At 51.6% G+C, this 23,821-nt stretch overlaps 1 protein-coding gene across 1 annotated transcript in view; it reads right to left on the bottom strand.

Annotated features, from left to right (window-relative positions):
- TDRD3 (tudor domain containing 3) overlaps window positions 1-23,821 on the bottom strand; it is a 319,274-nt gene that overhangs the window by 117,735 nt on the left and 177,718 nt on the right. Inside the window, exons 10-11 of the mRNA XM_076053389.1 lie at window positions 18,882-19,048; window positions 4,709-4,883 (exon numbers count right to left, since the gene is read on the bottom strand). Coding sequence (XP_075909504.1) covers window positions 4,709-4,883; window positions 18,882-19,048 — 342 coding nt within the window. The remainder of the gene's footprint in view (window positions 1-4,708; window positions 4,884-18,881; window positions 19,049-23,821) is intronic.

The raw sequence follows: 23,821 nt of genomic DNA on the forward strand, positions 1-23,821 counted from the left end.
GCTTGTCTCTCTCTCTCTCCCCGGTTTTTCCCCTCCCACATTTCGAACCAACGTCACGCGTTGAATAGTCTCTGGCTGCTGTGAATTTCCACGCGACAACGAAAAGCCGCCTCTTCGTCGAGCCATCATTTGCGATAGCCTGCGTCGCTTCTGCAAAGAGAGCTACGTGGCAGCTCAATGTACACGCGTGGGGGGCCTTAACCTGGTCAAGTATATACAAAAAAAAATGTGCAATAGTCAGTTCCTTCGCACGTGCGGAGCAACTCCACCGCGCTCCGCCGCGTAACGTCTCCGGGCCGCCGGCGGCGGTGCCGGCACCGGCGGTGGATTTGACGGCGCGGTGGGGGGCCGTGAGCGCCCGACGCCAGGCGCCAACGCCATCGATCGCACGGGCGCCGGGGGAGCGCCGGGGAACGGCCGGCGAGAGCGGCACGCTGCCGGTCATTATTTAAGCGCCGGATTTTTATTGGCAGCGCAGGTACGCGCGTGCGAGCGCCCGCGTGTTTGTTTGACGCACGTGTTTGACGCACGTGTTTAACGCACGTGTTTAACGCACGTGTTTGACGCACGTGTTTGACGCACGCGTGCAGGGCAGCGGTGGTGTAGCGTCTGGCGCGCTGCGCTGCGGATCCGATTCACGCTCGCGGCCATCGGCGGTGGCGATCTTCTGAACGGGCCCTGGGGGCCTCCCCCCTAAGGTCAACTCAGCCAAAGGCGGCCGGGCGTGGTGCTGGCCACCCACCCCCTGGTGTGCCGTGCCGGCATATCATAGGTGCTGCTCGCTAGCAGCACTTGCCCCGACAAGTGTGTTAAGGGCTATACGGGGGATCTTTGTCTTGGTGCGTGTGTGTGTGTGTGTTGTGTGTTGATGTACATGTGTATGGATGCGTGTTCGCATATAGCGGTTGTTGTTGTTGTTGCATGCGTGCTTATGTATGTGTGTGTGTATGTAGGTATGAATGTGTGTGTGTGTGTGTGTATGTGATGTGTGTGCGTGCGTGTTGGTGCGCGTGTATGAATGTATGTGGAGCCTCTTTCGCACCGTACGTAGCCAGCCATTATGCCCTTCGTAGGTGCTACTCGCTAACGGCACTTGCCCCAAAATAATTTTTTGAGGCTATTACGGGGGATCTTGACGTGCGGTTGTGTAGAGCTGAGCTACGCCGCACTCCCAACATGGTGACAGGGGTCCAATTCCGGGTCCATGGATAACATCACGGGGGTGGGGGGGGGGAATTAACTCCCCTAGGTCGACTCAGCCTTAAATGAGTAACCTGATGCGACGTGTAAAAACATCGCCACTGGGGAGACGAATGCGGCCGGGCGTGGTGCTGTCCACCCACCTTACCGCACGTGCCGTGTCGGCTTCCACAGGTGCTGCTCGCCAACAGCGCTTGCCCCAACAGTCTGTTGAGGCTTTACTGGGGGACCATTGGCTTTGTCTTTGTGTATACGTGAGCTGGTATAGTGTGTGTGTGTGCGTGCGTTGGTGTGCGAGTGAGAGTCGGTGTGTGTACGTGTTAGGAAATATGTGTGTGTGTGTGTGTCTTCGCTAACAGCGCTTGCCCCAACAGTTTGTTAAATCCGTACGTGGGTCGTTGGGGATACAAAGGCGGCCAGGCGTGGCGCTGCCATCCGTGGCGTTAATCGGTGCTCGCTGAAGGCACTTTGTCCCATAAAGTCGATTGAAGGCCAAGTGGGGGGATCTCTGTATTCGGCCAGACGATTGGATTCACGTTATTTTTTTGTAATAAATGAACGACTTTTTTCTTTTATAATTTCCTCTGTTCAACAATTAAATTGCAATACAGCACGTAAAAAAAATAAAAATGTTGTAACTTTAATCATTTCGTCCGCTGACATGTTCATAATTGACTCTTAATCATTGTAAATCACATTTATTTGAATAATTTACAAACTCATGTTTAAATATGTAAGTCGTTGGCTTAAAGCTACTTTTCCAACGGCCAAAGAGTTAATCTTTCACGAGTTAAACTTTTCACGCTAATAATTCAAACCATCGCATTTTAATGCCACCTTACATTGCATTCGTGTTATCGATTAAATATTAATCGCCTCCATGAATGCAATTTTCCAACGCTTAGTATGATCGGGAGGGTCTCACGCGTTGGAAAACGCGCGAGCCCGCTCTGCGAGGAAATCCCCGTCGATGTCGCGGGGAACGCTTCCTCCCCTCGGACCGCGCACATCGCTCTTGTCGAGGCCGTGCGTTTACGATGAACTACCGGGGATTGTTTTGCCGTTTTCAATGTCCACGTGACGACCACGACGACGAGCCGCTCCCCGTCGGAGCTGTCACTTGGTGGTGGCCGTGCCGCTTTTGAAAAAGAGGCGCGCAGGCTCAGTGAGGCCTTGCCTGGTAAAATTAAAACATTTACGTTTAGAATATGAGTGGTCGGGCAGACCGGACTGGATCTGTGGATTATGAGAGGTCTGGCGGATCGGACTGGATCTGTGGAATATGAGTGGCCTGGTAGATAGGACTGGATCTGTGGAATATGAGTGGCCTGGTGGGTTGGACTGGATCTGTGGAATACGAGATGTCTGGTGGATGGGACTGGATCTGTGGAATAGGAGTGGCCTGGTGGATTGGACTGGATCTGTGGAATATGAGTGGCCTGGTGGATTGGACTGGATCTGTGGAACAGGAGTGGCCTGGTGGGTCAGACTGGATCTGTAGAATAGGAGTGGCCTGGTGGGTTGGACTGGATCTGTGGAATAGGAGTGGCCTGGTGGATTGGACTGGATCTGCGGAATATGAGTAGCCTGGTGGATTGGACTGGATCTGTGGAATATGAGTGGCCTGGTGGATTGGACTGGATCTGTGGAATAGGAGTGGCCTGGCGGATTGGACTGGATCTGTGGAATAGGAGTGGCCTGGTGGATTGGACTGGATCTGTGGAATATGAGTGGCCTGGTGGATGGGACTGGATCTGTGGAATATGAGTGGCCTGTTGGATGGGACTGGATCTGTGGAATAGGAGTGGCCTGGTGGGTTGGACTGGATCTGTGGAATACGAGTGGCCTGGTGGGTTGGACTGGATCTGTGGAATATGAGTGGCCTGGTGGATTGGATTGGTTCTGTGGAATAGGAGTGGCCTGGTGGATTGGATTGGTTCTGTGGAATATGAGTGGCCTGGTGGATTGGACTGGATCTGTAGAATATGAGTGGCCTGGTGGGTTGGGCCGGATCTGTGGAATACGATATGTCTGGTGGACCGGACAGGATCTGGCTCTAGGCGCCACGAGGGGCGTTGGCCAGTCGGCTATTCGTAGCAGGGCAACGCCAAACTGGACATCTGTGAAAAATATATTTTACAAACAGCTCGAAAGAACTGAGAGCGTGGGCAACGCTGTCGCTCAGACCAGCGCCGAGATCGCCGAGATTATTTGCCCGCGACACATTTCGACGCGACGATAAGCCACTTATGCCGAGCCGTCGCTCGTGATCGTTCGGTTCGCTCCTAACAAAAGAGCCACCCATAATCTCAGCGGGGCCTTACCTGGTAAGATAAAAAATAAAACATCGGGGTTTATAGATTTTTTTTAGGGATTGCCGCTCAGCGTCCCTCGGGACGGCGGTGGCGGCACACCGTGACCACGGCGACCGGGGGAGGTGTCGCAAGGATTGGGGGGGGGGGGGGGGAGGTGCAACGGTGGCTAGGAGATGTTGACTATCTCGCCTGGTACGCAGGAGGTCGTGGGTTCGATCGCGACCCTGATGACGCCTGCTGTATATTTGGAGTTTGCATGTCTCTCTCTCTCGCTCATCATCATCACGGCGGCTAGGAGATGTTAACTACCTCGCCTGGTACACAGGAGGTCGTGGGTTCTATCTCTCTCTCATCATCATCACGGCGGCTAGGAGATGTTAACTACCTCGCCTGGTGCACAGGAGGTCGTGGGTTCGATCCCGACCCTGACGATGCCTGCTGTATGTTTGGAGTTTGAGTGTCTCTCTCTCTCATCATCATCATGGTGGCTAGGAGATGTTAACTACCTCGCCTGGTACACAGGAGGTCGTGGGTTCGATCCCGACCCTGACGATGCCTGCTGTATATTTGTAGTTTGCGTGTCTCTCTCTCTCTCTCATCATTATCACGGCGGCTAGTAGATGTTAACTACCTCGCCTCGTACACAGGAGGTCGTGGGTTCTATCTCTCTCTCATCATCATCACGGTGGCTAGGAGATGTTAACTACCTCACGTGGTGCACAGGAGGTCGTGGGTTCCATCTAGACCCCGACGATGCCTGCTGTATATTTGTAGTGTGCGTGTCTCTCTCTCTCACATCATCATCACGGTGACTAGGAGATGTTAACTACCTCGCCTGATACACAGGAGGTCGTGGGTTCGATCCCGACCTCTGACGCCCGAGTTCGTACGTTCTCCCCGCGGTCGCGTGGATTTTTCTCCGGGTCCTCCGTCGTCAACATTTTTTTTGTTTCACTTCACTTCACCCCCATCCACATTTCGGAGCGATGTCGCGCGCTTTTAGAGCAGCCGGCTGCTGCCGATACATTTCCCAAACGACGGCGATATCGGCCACTTTCGTTTGTGCTGGCCGGGGGTCCGCTTCCGACAACGCAGCCACGATAGGCTCAGTGCGGCCTTATTACCTGGCACGAATGTTTTAAATTCATTATTATTTTTTGTAAAACATATATGTTTAAGGGATTCCCGCTCACCGCCCCGCGACGGCGGCTGTGGTGCCAGGAGCTCGGCTAGCGGAGGCGCCGCCGGAGCGAGGAGGAGGGCGTTGAGGGCGTCCTCCAGGCGGTTGTGGTGATCCATGAGGGCTGCGCGTGACTCCGCGCGGGTGAAGCCCATCTCCATGATGCGCAGCAGGGAGCGCTCGTCCACCTGCAGCAGAGGAGGTGGAGGTGGGGCGGGCAACGGGGGGTGAGGAACCAGCCGGGGGGAACTACACAGTCGCAAAAAACACCGCCGACAGCAACGCCACTGCCGCCACAGCCGACACGACCCACAGCTACAGCTCCACCGCCAACACCGCCGTCAACACCTCCACCACCAGCAATACCACCAACACCTCCACCACCAGCAATACCACCAGCAATACCACCAACACCTCCACCACCAGCAATACCACCAACACCTCCACCACCAGCAATACCACCAGCAATACCACCAACACCTCCACCACCAGCAATACCACCAACACCTCCACCACCAGCAATACCACCAGCAATACCACCAACACCTCCACCACCAGCAATACCACCAGCAATACCACCAACACCTCCACCACCAGCAATACCACCAACACCTCCACCACCAGCAATACCACCAACACCTCCACCACCAGCAATACCACCAGCAATACCACCAACACCTCCACCACCAGCAATACCACCAGCAATACCACCAACACCTCCACCACCAGCAATACCACCAGCAATACCACCAACACCTCCACCACCAGCAATACCACCAGCAATACCACCAACACCTCCACCACCAGCAATACCACGAGCAATACCACCAACACCTCCACCACCAGCAATACCACCAACACCGCCACCAACACCAGCACCGAAACCACCAACACCAACATCACCATCGCCCTCTTACAGCTCCACCACCTATCGCGCCACAACACCACCGCCTACACAACACCAGCGCCTACACAACACCAGCGCCTAACACAACACCAGCGCCTACACAACACCACCGCCTACACAACACCACCGCCTAACACAACACCACCGCCTAACACAACACCAGCGCCTACACAACACCACCGCCTACACAACACCACCGCCTACACAACACCAGCGCCTACACAACACCACCGCCTAACACAACACCAGCGCCTACACAACACCACCGCCTACACAACACCACCGCCTACACAACACCAGCGCCTACACAACACCACCGCCTACACAACACCACCGCCTATACATCACCGCCTACACAACACCACCGCCTACACAACACCAGCGCCTACACAACACCAGCGCCTACACAACACCACCGCCTACACAACACCACCGCCTACACAACACCAGCGCCTACACAACACCAGAGCCTACACAACACCACCGCCTACACAACACCAGCGCCGACACAACACCAGCGCCTACACAACACCACCGCCTACACAACACCACCGCCTACACAACACCACCGCCTACACAACACCACTGCCTACACAACACCACCGCCTACACAACACCAGCGCCTACACAACACCAGCGCCTACACAACACCACCGCCTACACAACACCACCGCCTACACAACACCACCGCCTACACAACACCACCGCCTACACAACACCAGCGCCTACACAACACCACAGCCTACACAACACCAGCGCCTACAGGTCCACATAACTACCACCCACAGCCCCACAACATCACGACAACCAACACACTACCACCACCCACAGCTCCAGAACCATCACCACCTAGAGCCCTACAAAGAAAAAGATCCCCCGTGTAGCCTTAACAGACTGTAGGGGCAAGTGCTGTTGGCGAGTACCCTATGAAGGCCGGAACGGTACACGAGGGGGTGGGTGGCCAGCACCACGCCCGACCGCCTTTGTCTCTCCCAGTGGCGATGTTTTACACGCCGCACCAGGTACTCATTTGAGGCCGGGTCGAGCTAGGGGAGGCCCAGGACCGGTTCAGATAATCGTCACCGGTGGTGTTGGCCGTGAGCGGGAATCGAACCCGGGTCGCCAGGTTCGTAGCGCAGCACAGCGCTAACCGCTACACCGTCGCGCCCTACAACACACACACAACGACACACGCGCACATGCACAGGGCGGGCGCGCGAGCCACGGTGAATGACCGCAGGGGTTAATAATGCCCATGGCGCAGCGCCCGAAGGCAGACGAACGGCGTAGCGGGAAACACACGGGAACACTTTCAAGCGAGCGCCTCCGAATCCCCGCGCTTGCGATGAGCACAGGCCGGCTACGCACGGCGCGAAAGGAGTTCAACGCACGTACACGCAGAGGGCCTGCTGGGCGCACGCCTTGTACGAACGAATTCATTCGCCGAATATTCATAGTTAACTGCCATGGTGGCTAGGAGATGTTGACCACCTCGCCTGGTATGCAGTTTGCGCGTCTCTCTTCTCCCCGCGGCCACGTTTTTCCCTTCCACAATTGGAATGCAAACGACACCTGCGTATGATTCGTCGTCCCTTCTGTACGTGTTCGGGGGGCGTTTCACAGACCTACATTACGATTCGCGTCGTGGTTTGTTTTGGTTTGTTTCAGCTGATGGCGCTGTGCGGACTCTCCAGCAACAGATCCGCTCATTCATACTGTAGGTACAACCCCCATCTCTTCCCACACAGGCCATCCGGCCCCCAGCTAAGAGCAACCCTACCCCTAGCGCTACCCCTACGCCATTCACTACACCTACCCTTATCACTACCACTATCACTACCCCTATCACTACCACTATCACTACCCCTATCACTACCCTTACCACTACCCCTACCACCACCCTTACCACTACCCCTATCACTACCCCTATCACTACCCCTATCACTACCACTATCACTACCTCAATCACTACCCCTACCCTTATCACTACCACTATCACTACCCCTATCACTACCACTATCACTACCCCTATCACTACCCTTACCACTACCCCTACCACCACCCTTACCACTACCCCTATCACTACCCCTACCACTACCCCTATCACTACCACTATCACTACCTCAATCACTACCCCTACCCTTATTACTACCACTATCACTACCCCTATCACTACCACTATCACTACCCCTATCACTACCCCTACCACTACCCCAATCACTACCCCTAACACTACCCCTATCACTACCCCTATCAGCACCTCCATCACTACCCCCTATCACTACCCCTATCACTACCCCCTACCACTACCCCTATCACTACCCCTATCACTACCCCATCACTACCCCCTACCACTACCCCCTACCACTACCCCTACCACTACCCCTATCACTACCCCTATCACTACCTCTACCGCTACCCCTTGCGCTACCCCTATCACTACCCCTACCCTTATTACTACCACTATCACTACCCCTATCACTACCCTTACCACTACCCCTACCACTACCCCAATCACTACCCCTATCACTACCCCTATCACTACCCCACCACTACCCCTACCACTACCCCAATCACTACCCCAATCACTACCCCTACCACTACCCCCTACCACTACCCCTATCACTACCCCCTAACACTACCCCCTACCACTACCCCCTATCACTACCCCCATCACTACCCCCTATCACTACCCCTATCACTACCCCCTACCGCTACCCCTATCGCTACCCCTATCACTACCCCTATCACGACCCCTATCACTACCACTATCACTACCCCTATCACTACCCCCTACCACTACCCCAATCACTACCCCTATCACTACCCCTACCACTATCACTACCCCTATCACTACCACTATCACTACCCCTATCACTACCCCCTACCACTACCCCTACCACTACCCCCTACCACTATCACTACCCCTATCACTACCCCTAACACTACCCCTACCACTACCCCTATCACTACCCCTACCACTACCCCTACCACTACCCCTATCACTACCCCTATTGCTACCCCCTACCCCCTACCACTACCCCTATCGCTGCCCCTCTCCCTGTCACAACCTCAACCCCTAATTAAGCACTGCTGCCTATCCTGCTTTCACCATAACTACACCACCGCCACCACCACCACCGCGTTTAATAACAACCACAGCTCTTCATTATCTCGGCCACCACCACTTTCTGTGCAATTTTATAATTGCTGCGAAGCTCTATGGGTCGAGGAGCCGCTGTATATAAATATAAACACATCGACGCGAGATGCAAGATGCGAAAACGTCGGGCAAAAATTTGGCAAATATTGGGCTCCGCCTCTCCAACGTTGCGGTTTATGGGGCCGTCCATAAATGACGTCACGCGATTTTGGACGATATTTGACCCTCCCCCCTCGTCACACGGCGTCACAAAAAGTCAGACCCCCCCCTCCTCAAATATGACGTCACAAAGATCTGCCCCTCCCCCCCCCAAAAAAAAACATGTTTCCATTTTAAAAATAAAACACGCTTCAAATCGCTTTAAACTATTGTCATTGTAGTAGTGCGTATTTAATGTGGCGCTGCACTCTGATGTTGTAGGCGAAAACATTTGTTAAAAAGGAGGCGTTGGAAAGCTGAAATGTAGCATAAAATTAACTTGAAAATATTCATCGTCTAACTAAAACTGCAGATGTTTAGAATATTATGTTGAAACTCTCTTATAATTATCATACATTAAAAGTAATTATAACTATAAAAAAATACTTGAAACTTTTCTAGGTTTGAAGCTTTCGTGACTGCAAGGATTCATACTCTTTGGTTCTATTCGGTAAAGTCACGTAGGTAAAAAATTAAACAACAAAAATAACGACGTTTCGGCCACAACACAAGCGGCCTTCATCAGGTGAAGGGACCAGACTTTCTCGAGACAGTCTGGTGCCTTCACCTGATGAAGGCCGCTTGTGTTGTGGCCGAAACGTCGTGAATTTTTGTTGTTTTCTTTTTTACCTACGTGACTTTACCGAATAGAACCAAAGAACTTGAAACTTTGTAGTAGAATGGAGCAAAATGGAAAGTACAATTATAACAATCACATATTCATTCCACAGAATGAAAAGCCCTGGTAGAATCATTAAAATCAAAATGTTGAATAACTAAATGTATGCTTTTCCATTCTCCGGTGGGTAGTGTTGAGTCTATGGGCAGTGTTGAGTCTATGGTGCAGTGTTGAGTCTATAGGCAGTGTTGAGTCTATGGGTAGTGTTGAGTCTATGGGCAGTGTTGAGTCTATGGTGCGGTGTTGAGTCTATGGTGCGGTGTTGAGTCTATGGTGCAGTGTTGAGTCTGTGGTGCAGTGTTGAGTCTATGGGTAGTGTTGAGTCTATGGGCAGTGTTGAGTCTATGGGTAGTGTTAGTCTATGGGTAGTGTTGAGTCTATGGGCAGTGTTAGTCTATGGGCAGTGTTGAGTCTATGGGCAGTGTTGAGTCTATGGGCAGTGTTGAGTCTATGGGCAGTGTTGAGTCTGTGGGCAGTGTTGAGTCTATGGGCAGTGTTGAGTCTATGGGCAGTGTTGAGTCTGTGGGCCAGTGTTGAGTCTATGGGCAGTGTTGAGTCTATGGGCAGTGTTGAGTCTATGGGCAGTGTTGAGTCTATGGGCAGTGTTAATCTATGGGCAGTGTTGAGTCTATGGGCAGTGTTGAGTCTATGGGCAGTGTTGAGTCTATGGGCAGTGTTGAGTCTATGCGCAGTGTTAGTCTATGGGCAGTGTTGAGTCTATGGGTAGTGTTGAGTCTATGGGTAGTGTTGAGTCTATGGGCAGTGTTGAGTCTATGGGCAGTGTTAGTCTATGGGCAGTGTTAGTCCATGGGCAGTGTTGAATCTATGGGCAGTGTTGAGTCAATGGGTAGTGTTGAGTCTACGGGCAGTGTTGAGTCTATGGGCAGTGTTGAGTCTATGGGCAGTGTTGAGTCTATGGGCAGTGTTGAGTCTATGGGCAGTGTTGAGTCTATGGGCAGTGTTGAGTCTATGGGCAGCATGTACGTTGAACTTCTTTCGCACCGTACATAGCCAACCGTGCCAATGGGAGGTGCGATCTGACCGTTCAACAAACCTGACCATGAATCGCATTTTGATTTCCAATTATTAAAGAAGGCCTCTGCGTCATTTTTTGCCAATAGTTCAATAATTTATTTTAGAGCGTGATATATATTTATGGAGCTACGTCAGGAGGAGGAGGGTGGGCGGGCGGGCGCGCGAGCGAGCGGTGCTGCAGCGGTTAGCTCACGGCACTGCAAATGCTGAGTTTGAATCGCAGCCGCGGGATAGCAAGAGTGTTCGGTGCAACCGTCTTGACAATTACTTTGATTCACGATGTTGGATGCACAGTGAGGGAAAACAATTATTTGTACCCCCTCTCAATCGGAATGATTTCTGGCTCCCAGGTGCCTTTTGCAGTGAGGGAAAAAAGTATTTGATCCCCTGCTGATTTTGTACGTTTGCCCACTGACGAAGAAATGATCAGTCTATAATTTTAATGGTAGGTTTATTTGAACAGTGAGAGACAGAATAACGACAAAAAAATCCAAAAAAAACGCATGTCAAAAATGCTATGAATTGATTTGCATTTTAATGAGGGAAATAAGTATTTGACCCCCTCTCAATCAGAAAGATTTCTGGCTCCCAGGTGTCTTTTATACAGGTAACGAGCTGAGATTAGGATCACACACTCTTAAAGGGAGTGCTCCTAATCTCAGCTTGTTACCTGTATAAAAGACACCTGTCCACAGAAGCAATCAATCAATCAGATCCCAACCTCTCCACCATGGCCAAGACCAAAGAGCTCTCCAAGGATGTCAGGGACAAGATTGTAGACCCACACAAGGCTGGAAATGGGCTACGAGACCATTGCCAAGCCACTTGGTGAGAAGGTGACAACATTTGGCACACTGATCATTTATTTGTCAGTGGGCAAACGTGCAAAATCAGCAGGGGATCAAATACTTTTTTCCGCTCACTGCACAACCGCAACAGCATCTGACGGTGTCGACAATCAGCCGATGTTAAGGGCGCCCAACTACGGCAAACAATTATAATCTCACATTTTTTCGCGCCATCAGAGGAGCTCTCAAAGCCGCGTATCTCACCGGCACACCCGCGCCGCTGGAAAGCAATGCCGATAGGATCTCGTGAGAAATCGCGATCAAAAGGATAAAGCAACAACGTGTTTTTTTTTTGTTTTTTTTTTCCTTCCCGGGGATGAGTTAACCAGCGAGTTAAAAAATCGAATGTCAGGAAGATTACGTGTAAAAAAATATATATATAAAACTACCGAGATTATTATGCCCCAAATTTTTTGTTATTTTTTTTGCGAGCTTTAAATCCGGCGGTTCCGGACGCCAAGTGTTTGTAAGGACGGCGCCGTGGTTGCCAGTTCTACGCACGTCACTGGCGCTTCGAGGATTTCCAATCGGTGGGGGAAGGGGGGACTTATTACTCGTACGGCGGGGAAGAAGGAGAGGGAAGGAGGGAGGAAGGAAGGGAGGGAGGGAGAAAGGAGAAGGAAGGGCGGAGAAGGAAGGGTGGAGAAGGAAGGGTGGAGAAGGAAGGGTGGAGAAGGAAGGGTGGAGAAGGAAGGGTGGAGAAGGAATGGTGGAGAAGGAAGGATGGAGAAGGAATGGTGGAGAAGGAAGGGTGGAGAAGGAATGGCGGAGAAGGAAGGGCGGAGAAGGAATGGTGGAGAAGGAAGGGTGGAGAAGGAATGGCGGAGAAGGAAGGGCGGAGAAGGAATGGTGGAGAAGGAAGGGTGGAGAAGGAAGGGTGGAGAAGGAAGGGTGGAGAAGGAAGGGTGGAGAAGGAAGGGTGGAGAAGGAATGGTGGAGAAGGAATGGTGGAGAAGGAAGGGTGGAGAAGGAATGGTGGAGAAGGAAGGGTGGAGAAGGAATGGCGGAGAAGGAAGGGTGGAGAAGGAAGGGTGGAGAAGGAAGGGTGGAGAAGGAAGGGTGGAGAAGGAAGTGCGGAGAAGGAAGACGACGTCGTGACCGAGTTACCGCTGCAAGATCTGTCCGGTGCTCGTCAAGCTGCGACGCCATCCGGTTGCCAAACGGATTCGTGATGAGGTCCGCACCCGTTACTCGCAAAGACGCCTGCTGTACTGATGAAGGCCGCTTGTGTTGTGGCCGAAACGTCGTGATTTTTGTTGTTTTATTTTTTAACCTACGTGACTTTACCGAATAGAAACCCTGCTGTACGCTTGGAGTTTGCACGTCTCTCTCTCTCTCTCGCTCTCGTCAATAAATATAACAATAAATTTTGATTTAAAGCTTTCGTGACTGCAGTAATTCATATTCTTAGTTTTTTCGGTAAAGTCACGTTGAAGAGAAACAACAAAATAATAAAATATATATAAAACAATAAAAAAAATTCTCACGACGTTTCGACCATAACTCAAACGGTCGTCTTCAGGTGTGTTGTAAAATTTTTAATTTATGCGAACCAACACACCTGAAGATGACCGTTTGAGTTATGGTCGAAACGTCGTGAGAATTTTTTTATTGTTTCATATATATTTTATTATTTTGTTGTTTCTCTTCAACGTGACTTTACCGAAAAAACTAAGAATATAAATATAACAATAGTCGACGTTTCGGGCAATGGGCCCTCTCCACAGCACGCTAGCTCTTTTACTCTTCGCTATTTTCCCTCTTAAGGCCACTGCGTCGCCGGCGGACGTGTTGCGTTCGTACTTGTCAATCGTGCGCGCAGCACCAATGCCAAAACGCAGCAGCAGCAGCGGCAGCAGCGGCGGCGGCAGCGGCCGCGGTGCCACTGGGCCATCTGCGAAGAACATCGGATCGCGAAGAACATCGGATCGCTGCGGCCTTAAAAAAACAAAAGTGAGAGGTTCCGGATAAAGATTCCGATGCTGAATTATTCACCTGACAGCTGCGAGATATTTAAGGACTTCTAAAAAGAGAAAATACGTGCGCGTGTGCGCGCAAAAAAAAAAACCAATTGTTTAAGATTTGACTCGGCACGAGATATCGGAGTCTGTGTGCGCGCGTGTGCGCGTCTTTGCTGCCGCGCTGCCTAACAGCCACCTCGGGAGGTTAGCGCCACGGCACCCTGGGGTCTGTCTAGCGACCTTCACGCCAGCGACGAGCCTTCCAACACTTCGTGCCGAGAGGGGGCGGCAGCGGCGGCGGCGATGTTACTGACGCCGTGGTGCGTGTGTGCGTTTGTTACGGCACGTGCTTGTATGCACGTGTGTGCGTGTGCGCGGTGGTGTAGCGGCGAGCGGTGGTGTCGCGGCGAGCGCCGCGCTGCGCTGGGAACCCGGCGACCCGGGTTCGATTCCCCGCTCACGGCCAACAACGGTGACGACTATCTGAACCGGTCCTGCGCCTCCCCTAGGTCGACTCGGCCTCAAATGGGTACCTGGCGCGGTGTGTAAAACATCGCCACTGGGGAGACAAAGGTGGCCGGGCGCGGTGCTGGCCACCCACCCCCTCGCGCGCCGTGCCTGCCCCAACAGTCTGTTAATCCATGCAGGGGTCATTGTACGAATCTGTGTGCATGTGTACATGTCTTTGTGTAAAATTTTGATTTAAAGCTTTCGTGACTGCAGTAATTCATATTCTTAGCTCTTTCGGTAAAGTCACGTTGAAGGGAAACAATACACGCCGTTGGTTTTTTCACACCTGATGACGACCGTTTGTGTTACGGTCGAAATGTCGTGAGAATTTTTATTGTTTTATATATATTTTATTATTTTATTGTTTCCCTTCAACGTGACTTTACCGAAAGAGCTAAGAATGTCTTTGTGTGTGTAAGAGCGCTGCAGTGACTAGGAGATGTTAACTACCTCGCATGGTGTACAGGAGGTCGTGGGTTCGATCCCAACCCTGACGCCTGCTGCTGTATATTTGTAGTTTGCGTGTCTCTCTCTCTCATCATCATCACGGTGGCTAGGAGATGTTAACTACCTCGCCTGGTGTACAGGAGGTCGTGGGTTCGATCCCGACCCTGGCATTTGCTGTATATTTGGAGTCTGCGTGTCTCTCTCTCTCACCGTGGTCGCGTGGATTTTTCTCCGGGTCCCTCCAGTTTTTCACTCCACATTTAGGATCGACGTCACGACGCGTTTTCAGGAGTACCTGGCTGCTGCTCTGAATGTCCACGCGGCGATAAGCCGCTTCCGTTCGGCTCTCGCTTGTGATGGTCAGGGTCGCGTCGGGGGGAAAAAGAGTACAGCTACGTACGCTGGGCGGAGCTCTCACGCGGTGTGAAAAAAAAATACCAAAAATGTTTTTTGTGTTAAATAAAACAGCCGAAATATTCTGCGCGCGCGTGCATGCACGCGTACGTACACGTGCGTACGTACACGTGCGTACGTACACGTGCGTACGTACACGTGCAAACATACACGTGCGTACGAGTGCGACTGTTGTATTTACGCGGGCCGTGCTAATTGGCGGAGGGCTGGAAATGGGCGGCTCATTGCCCTGGCAGGTCCAACTTTGGCGGCGAGGTTCACATCGACACGCAGGGGGTGGGAGGGGGGGTTGGTGGCAGTGAGGGGGAAGAGGTTCGGTCCGAGGGGCGGGGGTTGACCCCCCTCCACCGTAACTCAATGAGCGGCAGGGCCACGTGAAGGAAATTGCGAGAAGCTTAGGGCAGGAGGCTCTGAAGGGAGAGAATATAGCAGTCAAATCATCGCCCCACCCCGCCAGAGATAATTCAAAGTGTCGAATGTGTGGAAGTGTGGAATGTGTGGAAGTGTTGAGTGTGTTGAGTGTGTGGAAGTGCTGAATGTGTTGAAAGTGTGGAAGTGTTGAAAGTGTGGAAGTGTTGAATGTGTGAAAGTGTTGAGTGTGTGGAAGTGTTGAATGTGTGGAAGTGTTGAGTGTGTGGAATGTGTTGAATGTGTGGAAGTGTTGAATGTGTTGAATGTGTGGAAGTGTTGAGTGTGTGGAAGTGTTGAATGTGTTGAGTATGTGGAAGTGTTGAATATGTGGAAGTGTTGAATGTGTTGAGTGTGTGGAAGTGTTGAATGTGTGGAAGTGTTGAATGTGTTGAAAGTGTGGAAGTGTTGAATGTGTGGAAGTGTTGAATGTGTGGAAGTGTTGAATGTGTGAAAGTGTTGAGTGTGTGGAAGTGTTGAGTGTGTGGAATGTGTTGAATGTGTGGAAGTGTTGAATGTGTTGAATGTCTGGAAGTGTTGAATGTGTTGAATGTGTGGAAGTGTTGAATGTGTGGAAGTGTTGAGTGTGTGGAAGTGTTGAATGTGTAGAAGTGTTGAAAGTGTGGAAGTGTTGTGTGTTTGGAAGTGTTGAATGTGTGGAAGTGTTGAATGTGTTGAATGTGTGGAAGTGTTGAATGTGTTGAATGTGTGTAAGTGTTGAATGTGTGGAAGTGTTGAGTGTGTGTAAGTGTTGAGTGTGTGTAAGTGTTGAATGTGTGGAAGTGTTGAGTGTGTGGAAGTGTTGAGTGTGTGGAAGTGTTAAATGTGTGGAAGTGTTGAGTGTGTGGAAGTGTTGAGTGTGTGTAAGTGTTGAGTGTGTGTAAGTGTTGAATGTGTGGAAGTGTTGAGTGTGTGTAAGTGTTGAATGTGTGGAAGTGTTGAATGTGTGGAAGTGTTGAGTGTGTGGAAGTGTTGAATGTGTGGAAGTGTTGAATGTGTGGAAGTGTTGAATGTGTGTAAGTGTTGAGTGTGTGGAAGTGTTGAGTGTGTGGAAGTGTTGAGTGTGTGGAAGTGTTGAGTGTGTGGAAGTGTTGAGTGTGTGGAAGTGTCTAATGTGTGGAAGTGTTGAATGTGTTTAATGTGTTGAGTGTGTGGAAGTGTTGAGTGTGTGGAAGTGTTGAATGTGTGGAAGTGTTGAATGTGTGGAAGTGTTGAGTGTGTGTAAGTGTTGAGTGTGTGTAAGTGTTGAATGTGTGGAAGTGTTGAATGTGTTGAAAGTGTGGAAGTGTTGAATGTGTGGAAGTGTTGAATGTGTGGAAGTGTTGAATGTGTGAAAGTGTTGAGTGTGTGGAAGTGTTGAGTGTGTGGAATGTGTTGAATGTGTGGAAGTGTTGAATGTGTTGAATGTGTGGAAGTGTTGAATGTGTTGAATGTGTGGAAGTGTTGAATGTGTGGAAGTGTTGAATGTGTGGAAGTGTTGAATGTGTTGAATGTGTGGAAGTGTGGAAGTGTTGAGTGTGTGGAAGTGTTGAGTGTGTGGAATGTGTTGAATGTGTGGAAGTGTTGAATGTGTTGAATGTGTGGAAGTGTTGAATGTGTTGAATGTGTGGAAGTGTTGAATGTGTGGAAGTGTTGAATGTGTGGAAGTGTTGAATGTGTGGAAGTGTTAAATGTGTGGAAGTGTTGAATGTGTGGAAGTGTTGAATGTGTGGAAGTGTTGAGTGTGTGGAAGTGTTGAATGTGTTTAATGTGTTGAGTGTGTGGAAGTGTTGAATGTGTGGAAGTGTTAAATGTGTGGAAGTGTTGAATGTGTTGAGTGTGTGGAAGTGTTGAATGTGTGGAAGTGTTGAATGTGTGGAAGTGTTGAGTGTGTGGAAGTGTTGAATGTGTGGAAGTGTTGAATGTGTGGAAGTGTTGAGTGTGTTGAGTGTGTGGAAGTGTTGAATGTGTGGAAGTGTTGAGTGTGTTGAGTGTGTGTAAGTGTTGAATGTGTTGAGTGTGTGGAAGCGTTGAATGTGTGAAAGTGCTGAATGTGTTGAATGTGTGGAAGTGTTGAATGTGTGTGAGTGTTAAATGTGTGGAAGTGCTGAATGTGTTGAATGTGTGGAAGTGTCGAAAGTGTCGAATGTAGCCTTGAAGGCAACGTCAGCGGCGACCGACTCATTCCGCCCTTTCGGCGGCCTCGCATCCAAAAGCCGTTGGCCACCCGAAGCGGCCCCTCGGGAACGGGACCGCCTCGTCGGGCTACCTGACGCGGCCGTGAGCGCGGCCCGTAGGGCGTGGAAACAAACCGGGCCTCGGCAATCATCACCGCGGCGAGATCGCCGGATTCCTGGTGCAAAAACGTCGGGTCGGGCTTGCTATCGCCGTACCGGGCCGGTGCACGCCCCCGGGGTCCGCGTGAGAACATCGTTCTCAGCCGTGTAGGTATTGACAGGGATATTAATGCGATTGCACGGTCTTCACACCCCCCCCCCCCCCACCCCCACAAGAGACCTTTATCCGCGGAGCTGATCGCTTAAAATGACCACTGCTTCGTCACCGGTAAAAAAAAAAAACGCCTGCCGTACGACCGGCCATCCACTTTGGACCTCGTTCAATCCCTCCGCCTCCCACTGCCTCTTAATGAGTTTTTAGGGACAACCGTGTCCCCCCCCCCCCCAGTAGATCCATACGCGAGTGAGCGTACGCAGATTAGTATATGAGTGAGTGAGTGTACGCGAGTGTGCGTGAGTGGGAGTGTGTGTGTGTCTCTCTGAGGTCATGTATCGGTTAGCTACACAACCGTAGGGGCGCTGCGCTAGGAACCTTGCGACCCGAGTTTGATGATTCCCGCTCACGGCCACCATCGCCAGTGACGATTATCCGAACCGGTCCTGGGCCTTCACTACGTCGACTCAGCTGCAGCGTGTAAACGTCGCCGATAGGGAAGCAAAGGCGGACGGGGGTGGCTCTGGCCACCCACGCCTTCGTGTGCCGTGCCGGCCTTCATTGGCGCCTGCTAGCAGCACTTGGCGCAAAAGTTAAGGCTACACGGGGGATCTTTGCCTTTGTGTGTGTGAGCCACAACGGAGGGCAGAGGGAGGGGCGCTCGCAACAACGAGCGGAGCGCCGGGCGGCTAAAGCACGGCGAGTTGGCACAGTAGGGGGCACAGGCGGTGCATCGGCCACTCGTCTCAACCAGTCGACCGGTGGCACCTGGGTCTCTCCCGCGACCTCCAGCCAACGGACGTCCCGACACTTCACGTGGCCACAACGTGCACCTAGCCCGGCACAGGCGCCGCGCTGACGTCGCCGCCACTTAGCGGCGAATGGCGGTTGTTGTTGTTGTTGTTGCGTGCGTGCGTGTGGTGCGGGTTGGCACAGTACGGGGTACAGTTGGTGGTCCACCTACCGGTCATCTCAGCCAGCCAAACCCACGGCACCTGGGTTTGCCCCGAGACTTTCCGCCCGCCAGCAGCGAGCCTTCGGCACTTCACGTGGCCGCCGGAGTGCCGCGGTGGACGTCACCCCCACTTAGCGGCGAATGGCTGTTGTTGTTGTTGTGGTTGCGGTTGTTGTTGTTGTTGCTGCGTGCGTTGCGAGGCGGGGGGGGGGGGGGGCGGGGGGGTGGTACCAGCTCTCTGTAGATGCCGTCTGCCCGCGCGTCGCTCCGGGCCCCGCGCTCCTCGCGCTGCTGCTGCTGCTGCTGCCGGCCAGCAGGGTTCCTCGGGGGCGGCTGGCGTGGGACCCGCCGCTCAGCAGGTTCCCGCCGGCGCTGCCGACGCCTCCGAACGTCCGCACCTGCGGGCACGCGGACAACGAAACCCGCATCAAACACTCGCCCCCGTATGGCCTATGGGCAGACTGCTGTGGCCCTCTTTGAGGTGGTTCAGCAAACGCCCGTTGTTGGAGCCTGTCGATTTAGGATGCCCCGGCTGGTGTATTGAGAAAGGAAGAAAGGAGGAGAAGGAAAAAAAACAACAGAAAGGCAACAACAACAAAAAACTACAGAAAAACAAAAAACAACAACAGAAACTTATAAAAACAACAAAAAATAACAAAAACAAAAAATTAAAAACAACAAAACAAAAACATAAAAAATACTAAAAAAAACAACAGAAACAACAAAAAACACAACTTAAAAAACTACAACAAAATAACAAAAACATAAAATAAAAAAACAAAAAAAATAAAAAAACAACAAAAAAATAACAAAAACAAAAAAATAACAAAAAAAAACAACACACAAAAACATAAAAAACTACTAAAAAACAACAACAGAAACAACAAAAAAACCAACAACAAAACAACAAAATAGAACAAAAAACAACGAAATAACAAAAAAATAACAAAAAACATAAAAAACTACTAAAAAACAACAACAAAAAACAACTTAAAAAACTACAAAAAAAATAACAAAAACTAACAAACAAAAAATAACAAAAATAAAAAAAACAACGAAAAACAACAACGACAACAACAACAACGACAACAAGAGGTTCGGCTGAATCGCGAGCGCGGGAAAATCGGGCTCGGGTGGCCGGGTTCGTGGCGCGTCGCTGTTCACAGAACTACACCACCGCTGCTCCGCAAGGCCAAAGGTCACCCGCGTAGCCTCGGCAGACTGTCGGGGCAAGCGCTGTTAGCGAGGAGCAGCGCCGGTGAAGGCCCGGCACGGCGCGCGAGGAGTTGCGGGTGGCCAGCAACCGCGCCCGGCCGCCATTTGTCTCCCCGGCGGCGATGTTCACTACACACCGCGCCACGCGCTGACTTTGAGGCTGCGGTGACCTAGGGCACGCCCGGGACCGGTCCAGATAACCGTCGTCCGGTGTTGGCCGTGAGCAACACACACACGCACAAACGCGCGCACGCACGCATCGAAAAGGCCAAAGATGTCCTGTTTATCCATCGGGGCATGAATTAAGCGGGAAAAAAAAATCCCAATTGCACGCAGTTGTTTGTTGTTAGGGTGTCTCTACTCCTCGGCGATCCGAGACATCGCGGGTGGGAGACTGTGTCACGAGCCGAATCTCTCCCTTGCTGGCTCAGTGCACGTGGCACACTGAGAAACCTAAAAAATCCCCCAGGGCCACGAGGGACACTCCAAATGCATTGTTTCACTCTAAATTAAAGATAAGGTGCTGGAAGATGCAATTTAAAGGTGGCATCATTTGCTACGGGTTTCGGTGTAAAATTATCGCGTTGACACGCCGACTCTCAGAAGGCGCCCGGGAGATAAAAATACATCTCTACGTAGATAAAGACGAAGATCCCCCGTGTAGCCTCAACGGACTGTTGGGGCCAAGTGCTGTTAGCGAGTAGCGCCGGTGAAGGCACCCGAGTGGCACACGAGGGGGTGGGGGAGCCCAGCACCACGCCCGGCCGCCTTTGTCTCCCCAGTGGCGATGTTTATGCACCGCACCGGGTACTCATTGGAGGCTGAGTCGACCGAGGGAGGCCAGGGACCGGTTCAGATATTCGTCCACCGGTATTGGCCGCACCGATACCCATACCCGCTATCCGCCACTAAGTCACGGCCCAGTCACCAGGGCCCCTGTGCCAGGCCAGGTTGCAGAGTTTGAGGCTATCACGTGAAGTGTCGAAGGCCTCGCCGCTGACAGGAGGTCACGGGACAGACCCAGCAGGTGCCACGGGTACGACTGACTGAGACGACCGGCTGATGCACCACCTGTGCCCCTCTACTGCGCCAACCTGCTGTGCGTTAGCCACCCGGCGCTCCGCTCGTTGTTGTTGTGAACGTCGCTGTCCCCGCCCCCCCCCCTCCGCTGTTGTTGGAGGGCGAACTACCTCCAACCGATCACTAGCGTCCTTCATCACCGCTCCACAAACACACACAAACACACATATACAACGCGCACACATGCAGAGGCACACACACTGCAGCCCTTGCAAACTATATAAAGGGTGCTTCAAAACAAATGTTAACACTCGCACGCGACTATCGTTTTCAATGGGAGAACGGATGCTACGCAGTTGTAACGTGATAACAAATGTCACGTTAATAGCTTCAAAGAGGAGTCTCCCACTCGTCGCCGTCGGATGTCAACGCACGTTGCCTGGGATCTTGTCCAGGTGGTCTCTCAGAGCCGGAGGCAGCAGCGCGGCATCGTTGCAAATTCTCCAAAGCGTTCACATATTTTTGAAGCACCCTGCGTATACGAAAAAGAAGCACGTGGCTCCGGACATGAAAGCAGAAACAAAGGCGAGAGGAGGCAAAGCTCCACACGCCCACTGGACAGAGCAGGATATCGAATTTTAACGGCGCTGTATTTGTATTACACTTGTGCACAGCCATCATGCCACGAGACGCGGGGAGGGGAGGAGGGGTTGATCCGACATTCGGAACAAGTCGCGGCAAATCGGTGCAGAAAAAAAATATATAATATATATATAAGGGACGGCTTTACCCCTTCTGGCAAATAACACAGGGGTTAGTTAAGATGTTCAAAGGCCATTTCCGGCCACACTAAAGCGGGCCCCATTATGGACGTACGATGAACTTCTTGGGCAGCGTGGGAAGCCAACCGTGGCTAATTGTCGGTGTGGGCGGGGGTGTGGGGGGGGGGAAGGACAACAAACTAAAACGTTAAAAGCAGATCGGGAGAAACGAGGGGTCAACCAATCTCGATTTAAAGCGCGTGGCTCCAGGTGGCTTCTTAATATCGGAAGGAAGAACGTTCCGGACGGCCGCGGATGCAAGGCCCGCGCCTCGCCAAGGCCGTATGCCCCGCAGCAATCGAATTGACAAATTTAATTCGGGGCTGGGAAGTGCAAAAATTAAGTATGAAGCCAAATCCGACGTGATGTTCATTACACGCAAACCATCTTAAAATAAAAAAAAAAGATGAGTGCATTATTTTGTAAATGTGACTTGTCACCATTACCCCGTGTGCTGACATTTCGATGCCAATGTGGCCACTCTATTGAGGCTCTAGACCTGTGCGGCGTTGTCTCGGTGCGGTCTGGGACTGCTTTGTCGTTGTTTCCGCCGCCTTGCCCCATCTCGATTCATCGGTGACTTCCGAGACGAATTCGTTGCCTAGATTTCTCTCCGCTCTGCACTCCCGACCGCGTGGCTGCGTCCGCGTTTGCCGTTGCTGTGTCTCGCTGACCCCAGTGCCCACGTGGGACGTCGGCGGACAGAGAGCTTTCGCGGCTCATCGGATTCCTCCTCCCGCAGTCTAAGAATCAAGGTCCCGATTCTAACCAAGGGATGACGTCAACACGGCGCAGGCGACGACCCGGTACGGTCGCGGGTGGCCGGTAGACGCCGAGCCGAACCTGCGGCTTCGGCAACATGTTGCCGCGGCGGGCGCTCTCTCGCGGCAACGCCAAACCCCCACCCCCCCCCCCCCCTCGGAAAGCCTACGAATCACGAATATTTAACACCTAGGAGGCTTTTGCGACCAATGTCATCCATAATAGAGGTTTGTTTTGTGGTTAGATCGCGCGAATGTAGAAATGTGTCGTCAAAACCCGCCGCCACCCGACACAGGCAACCAGCAAGGGTTGTCACGTAAATAGAACGTGGCCGAATCTGGCTGCCGCCTGATGAAGCTGGTTGTAATTATTGGTGAAACGTCGTTACTCAGATTGTAAATGTTGTGGCTTGGCTCTCCAACACACCGGTGAGCTGTACTAGTATACTACACTATACACTACTATACACTACACTATACACTACACTAATCACTACACTATACACTATTATACACTACACTATACACTACACTATACATTACACCACACTACACTATACACTACACTATACACGACTATACACTACACTATACGCTCCTTTACACTACACTATACACTACTATACACTATACTATACACTACTATACACTACACACTACTACACTATACACTACAACACTATACACTACTATACACTACACTATACACTACACACTACACTAATCACTACACCATACACTACACCATACACTACACTATACACTACAATTACACTAGTGCTGTACTAGTGACGAATTGGCCACGTTCTGTTTACGTGACAACCCCTCACTAGTTGGCCGTGTCGGGTGGTGGCGGGTTTTAACGACACAACATTTATACATTTACGCGATCTAACCAAAAAGAAAACCTCAATGATGGACAAACAACAACAACAACAACAAACAAACAAAAAAACCAAGCTTTTAAAATGAAAATGTCCGTACCCCCTACGGGGTAAAAACAAAACAAAAAAAACAGAAATTCTCAAAAGTTTTGTTCGACCGTAAAAAAGCCTCTCGACGTAAACGCGCGACAAGCAAACTCCCACCCCTCCCCCGCCGTGTAGCCTGAGCAGACCTGGAGGGGCAAGTGCCGCTGTTAGCGAGCAGCACCTAACGAAGGCCGGGACGGCACACGAGTGGGGTGGGGTGGGCCAGCACCACGCACGGCCGCCTTTGTCTCCCCGAGTGGCCATGTTTACCGCACACACCGCGCGCGCCGGGTGCTCATTTGAGGCCGAGTCCACCTAGGGGGAGGCCCAGGACCGGTTCAGGTAATCGTCGCCGGTGTTGGCCGTGAGCGGGAATCGAACCC

The sequence above is a fragment of the Petromyzon marinus genome, chromosome 61, assembly GCF_048934315.1.
Source record: "Petromyzon marinus isolate PM22_M1 ecotype Great Lakes invasive population chromosome 61, UKy_Petmar_22M1.pri1.0, whole genome shotgun sequence".
Lineage (NCBI taxonomy): Eukaryota > Metazoa > Chordata > Hyperoartia > Petromyzontiformes > Petromyzontidae > Petromyzon > Petromyzon marinus.